At 45.3% G+C, this 5,514-nt stretch overlaps 1 protein-coding gene across 1 annotated transcript; it reads right to left on the reverse strand.

The window, feature by feature from the left end:
• Positions 1–1,405: 1,405 nt before the first annotated feature.
• On the reverse strand, positions 1,406–5,163 carry LOC147187884 (CCN family member 2-like). Its single transcript, XM_086100907.1, has 5 exons — positions 4,959–5,163; positions 4,666–4,882; positions 3,545–3,799; positions 3,239–3,450; positions 1,406–2,478 (listed from the first exon to the last, which is right to left on the reverse strand). The coding sequence occupies exons 1-5, from the start codon at positions 5,028–5,030 to the stop codon at positions 2,182–2,184; spliced, it is 1,053 nt and encodes a 350-aa protein (XP_085957033.1). The 5' UTR covers positions 5,031–5,163; the 3' UTR covers positions 1,406–2,181.
• Between the last annotated feature and the right edge of the window lie 351 nt (positions 5,164–5,514).

Consider the following 5,514-nt stretch of genomic DNA (forward strand, 5'->3'; position numbering starts at 1 on the left):
TATTTTCTAGCATCTGATCCAAAACGGCGACATGTAATTGATTCTTTAATGGCATGAGTTTGACTATAATTGCAAAAACTTTTCATGTTATTCATTTACATTTAAGTCGCGGTCTGGTGGACGAGTGGTGGAACTCACCGTACAGAGGTGTCGGGTTCGATTCCGCCTCCCTCTGTGGAGTTGGCATGTTCGTCTCCCCGTGCCTGCGTGGGTTTTCTCCGGGCAATCCGGTTTCCTACCACATTCAAAAAACATGCATGGCAGGTTAATGGAACACTCGCAAGGTCCAAGTGTGAGCGCGGACGGTTGCTCGTCTTTGTGTGCCCTGTGGTTGTCCGGTAACCGGTTCAGGGTGTCCCCCGCCTCCTGCCCGTAGACAACTGGGATCGGCTCCAGCACCCCCCCCCCCCCCCCTTGCCACCCTTGTAAGGATCAAGCGGATCAGAAAGTAGATGGATGGGTGGATACATTTACGTCCTGTGGGATAGGCTCCAGCACCCCCGCGACCCTAGTGAGGATCAAGCGGTTCGGAAAATGGATGGATGGATGGAAGAGAGAGTGAAATGCATCCGATTAAGCGAAGCGGGATACAAAGTAAAAAACATTCAAGAGACACTTGGGCGTCGGCAAGAGATAAATCTACGAGACTTTGAAAAACAAGAAATCGATTCTTGCTTTGTACGATTCTGGCAATTTACTCGTTCACGAGAAAATTGCTTGTGGCTCGACGGACGAAGTACAGTGGAGTAAATGAACGTGTCTTGGAATGGTTGAACTACTGTCATGCGAAAAATCTAACTGGACCGCTAATTCGAGTGAAGGCTCGCACCACAGTGTGTGTAAATGGGTACAGAGGACTTGGAAGAGTCCCGAGCCAGGTTTCAAAAGTTCGTTGCATGACATCAGCTGAGCATTGCTGTCATGTGTGGGGAGGGGAGGTCAAGTGAGAGAGTGACAAGAAAAGCTCCCTGGTCTCATTTGAAGGATATTCAGCAAAGAATGAAGCCAACACAACAACTCAAAATAGACAGATCCCCCCCCCCCCACCACCCCCAAGATGGAAAAAAAATCAACATTAAAATACAATACATTATACTGTAGTTAAGTACAGTATATTGTATTGGTGTTATTTTATAAACAGTATTTGGACCGTGTTTTTGCATTTTGTTACTAGTCTTGTTATACTGCATTTTGTTCATACACCTGTACTGTATACTGCAGTTTTGGTTTTATAAACTGCTTTTTGACAAGATATTATTGCATTTTAGTACTGTGTGTGTGTGTGTGTGTGTATATGTATATGTGTGTGTGTGTGTGTGTGTGTGTCAAACTAAGTATGAGTCATGAGATTCTTCACTTGGATCACTTGGATGTCTTGACTCTCAAGAAAGAAAGTTTGTCTTAAAAAAATATAACGTTTTTATTTCCAGCTACAAAGCGACACATGTACAACCTGTCACACTGTTCAATAAAATAGTACAAAATACTGTCATCAAAATGAAAACTATTGATACATTTTGGGGAAAAAAACAAAACAAAACAAAGCACAGAACAATGACGGCTTTTAAATTAACTTACACTGTACAAATATATACACCATTTACACGTTTCTGCTCGGAATGAACTCAAAATCCTTCCAGTCTTCTTCTTCTAGTCATCTTTCTTAGATCTCAGTGCCGTGGTCGCTTACGCCCACTTGTGTCCGGACGGAAACGCTGACCTTTACACAAGACCCACATTGAGGCCTCTGCTGACATACACACACACAAGCGCACACACATTCATACATGGACACACAAAGAGGAGCAGTGGCCCGCTCCGGTTGCGATGCATTTGCCCGTCTAGGTGGTGGTGGGGGGGGGGGGGGGGGGGGGGGGGGGGGTCATTATACACCTCATTAAGAGGGCAGGTCAAGATTTTGACGTTCAAAACAAACAAAAAAAATGGACGGGCATGTTGTCCACAATATTATTAGTGCAGGAATCTCTCCCTCTGTCTGAAAAGTGCACAGAGCCGCAACGCACAAATAGATGCGACACACGCAGTGCGCGTGTGGCTAGTCTGACAAAAGCAAGCACAAAAAGGAGGCTTGTGTATATTCGGACGGGAGCTGCGAGATGAGTTCCGTTTTCAAGTGACAAAGCAGCCGTCGGCCCTTCCCCCGCTCGGCCGTGCCTCACTTTACGCCATGTCGCCCATCATCTTCTTGTAGTAAACAGACTCGAAGATGTCGTTTTCGCCGGGGCAATTGTGGTGGCAGGCGCACGATTTGATGAACATCATGTGCTTCTTCATCACCTGCCCGTCGGGGCACTTGAACTCCATGGGCAGCGTGGTGGTTCTGTGCGGGGTGCAGCAGCGGCCGTCCAGGCACACGCCGCAGAACTTGGGGCGGTACGACTTGGTGGTGGTGCAGCCTGAGATCTCGAACTTCATGGGCTTGGACAGGCGAGGCGTGCGGATGCACTTTTTCCCTTTCTGGCATACGAAGCAAGAAAAATATTTTTCATTTTCAATCGATATTTAATGGTTTGTATTTTCATTGGTTGATCCGGCTGAATTTGATTGGATTTTAAGTTGCAAAATGATGACAAATGTCTTTTTTTCTTCCTCTTTGAGGCAGCTAAAAAAAAATCACGTGATTGTGTTATTATTTTGTTGTATTATATTTTGATTTTAAAATGCAACATCATTGTTTACATTTAGTATTTTCATTTTGTGTTGTTTTTATTTTTGATTGGAGGAACAAATCTTTCACATTTTCAGTTTGTTTCAAATATCACATGATAGTTTTATTTTATTTTTTTGGTATTTTATTTTACGATGAAAAAATGAATTTTTGGTTGGATATTTTGTTTTAATTTTATTTTTAAATGCAGAAAAAAAACAGGCATTTGTCTTGTCTTTTACTTTTCTTTGATGAGTATTTCAGGTTCTTAATAAAATTACAAAGGTATTTTCTCACATTTTTTTTGTCTTTTAGGTTGGAATAATCTAATAATCTAAAAATTATATTTTATTTAATTTTTTTATTTTAAATATATAAATTGTATTTTTATTAATATTACAAGAAAAAAATGACTATTTGAGATTGCAAATAATATTACTATTATTTAAATCCATAATATTGATTAATATTTTAGCTTGTAAAAAAATAAATCAATAAAAATCGATTTGATTGAAAAAGGTTTTGCCTGCGTATCTGAACACAGTGGTGCCTTTGGAATGGAGTACTGACCCGGATGCTCTGCTCCAGATGGGACTCGCAGGGGCGAACCATGCACAGGCGGCTCTGCTTCTCAAGGCGGCACTCGCGGTTGTCGTTGGTGACCCGGGTGGAGACGCCCAGCCCGCACGTTTTGGAGCAGGCGCTCCACTCGGTGGTCTGAACTAAGCAGTTCTCTCGCATCATGGACGGATCGGGGCCATAGGTCTCTTCTTGGCGGTAAGCTGCTCGCAACGCAAACAGGAAGAAAACAGCCCGATTAGTCGACCTTTGCGGTGGGGAAGCGGCTCAGGCGGGATCCGATTAGCGATAACTCACCGGGTAAGACTGAGCCCATGAAGCTGTTTGTGTGTTGCGGGGCGTCGCACACCCACTCCTCGCAGCACTTGCCGGGCACCTTGACGCGTCGGGGCGCAGGGCAGTCGGGGCTGGGCAGACGCACGTCCATGGAGCACAGGGGCACGCAGCCCACCGCCCCATCCAGGCAGGTGCACTGGTACTTGCAGCTGCTCTGGAAGCTCTCGCCGCTCTTGTACACCATTCCTCCGAACACGCAGGTGGCGCCCTCTCGCGCTGCAAGCACAAAAATCAACATGTTCATTGATTTATTTTTTTATTTTGCGAGGGGTGGGGGACAGGAAATGAAGCATTCATAAAGGCAAGTCAATGTGGGGATAAATGTGCAAACATAAAACATTCAAGGACGATACGATAATCGACCATGTCAGCTGGGCTGATTTGTGAACTTAAAATTGGTTATTTTGACCTGTCACATAGATCAATAAAAAAAATGTTCCTGGGTCATTGTGACTGCCACATTTTGACTTATTTTAGTGCGGCTTGGTCAAGATATGATTTACAGCATCGACATACAGACATCAGTTGTTTTCTCTTCTTTTTTTAAGTGCTACACCAATAGTATGTCTTCTTTCCAGCAAACGGCAAACATCAAGAGTTTGTTGTTTGTTGTACATGGAAAGGTACACCATTAAAAGCTTTTCGAGAGATGTCATCATGAAGTCATTCACTCCCAAAGACGTTTTTAAACGTCTTTTCAGACTTGGTCCAGAATTGGCTGGAACTGAATGAGTTTTAATAGTCGTCCAAAGTGTAAATATCAATACTGTCTTCTTTTTTTTTAGGAAAGTACATCTGTTTTTGGCCAAAGCGCAGTATTGTTTTTTTTTTTTAAATGCGTAAAAGTGCAAATAGACAGTTTTTCGGTAAACACCAATAGTTTGTCTCTTTTTTTTTAAATCTTTTGGGTGATTACAAGAAAACAAGATTTTTTTTTCTAGCAAAGTACAAGAATGATGGTTTTTAGGGTACACTTCAACACTGATGGTATGTCTTCTATTTAAGAAAGTCTGGCTTCTTGTCCATCATCTTTGACAGTAACGATGCAGGTTATCGACCTAAAATGGCGACTGCCGTCTCACCTGTGCACACTCCGATGCGTCTGTTGATGGGCGAGCCAAAGTCACAGTAGAGGCCCTTGTGGGTGTCGCAGGGGTCCCTCTCGGTGCACAGCTCTCCCATCTGCTTGGCACACACCCGGCAGCAGCCGCAGCCGTCGGGCACCAGGCTCACGCCGGGGGCACACTCGGGAGGTGTGGAGGGGCAAGAGCACTGGCCGCTGCACTCCTGACCGGCAGCCTGAATGCGACCACAAACAACTTAGCGGACGCCTCGTCAAACATACGGAGGGTGAGTGAGAGAAACAAAGTCTTACCAAGGTCCAGAAGATGGCGCACACAAACGGCAGCAAAATCATTTTCTTCACAGCGGGCATCTTGAGGAGCATTAAAAAAAAGATTCTTCCTTCAGCGGGGGAGTAAATCTTTGTTTTCCTTGATCGAGTTGATCTCTTGTCGATGGCGGAGTAGAATGTCTCCTTCGCTTCTTGAGGTGAAAGCTAGAGTTTAGCTCGAGTCGATCTCGCTCTGAGTTCTGGAGGCGAAGGGCCGCCGCTTTTATAGAGCTTGGCCCTCGGGGCGGGGGGGTGGGGACGTCACCTTGGTGGAGGGCGGGAGGCTGAGGGGTGTGAAAGGGGGGGCAGCCCTGGACAAACATGGACATACTTGGCATTCTTTCCTGGCTTCCTGACCCCCACTCCAGACATCCCACATTCCTGCCGTCTGAAGAAGGAGGAGGAGGAGGAAGATGAGGAGAAGGAGGAGGAGGCTGGGCTGGCCAAACAACAGCAAGCTCACTCTCTCTAACTCTCGCTCATCTGGAACAGGAAGTCGGCTCAGAGGAGGCCCAGGACCCCACACTGGGAATTCCTC

The sequence above is a fragment of the Hippocampus guttulatus genome, chromosome 20, assembly GCF_054856545.1.
Source record: "Hippocampus guttulatus isolate MCC_2025c chromosome 20, RoL_Hgut_1.0, whole genome shotgun sequence".
Classification (NCBI taxonomy): Eukaryota; Metazoa; Chordata; class Actinopteri; order Syngnathiformes; family Syngnathidae; genus Hippocampus; species Hippocampus guttulatus.

What these genes read in the sequence shown, in the direction of transcription:
- LOC147187884 (XM_086100907.1), bottom strand. Translation starts at nt 5,030, where the DNA reads ATGCTCCTCAAGATGCCCGCTGTGAAGAAAATGATTTTGCTGCCGTTT. An exon ending in GCGCCATCTTCTGGACCTTG is followed by an intron (nt 4,883 to 4,958) that starts GTAAGACTTTGT and finishes GGTCGCATTCAG; the next exon opens with GCTGCCGGTCAGGAGTGCAG. An exon ending in ATCTGGAGCAGAGCATCCGG is followed by an intron (nt 2,479 to 3,238) that starts GTCAGTACTCCA and finishes TTCGTATGCCAG; the next exon opens with AAAGGGAAAAAGTGCATCCG.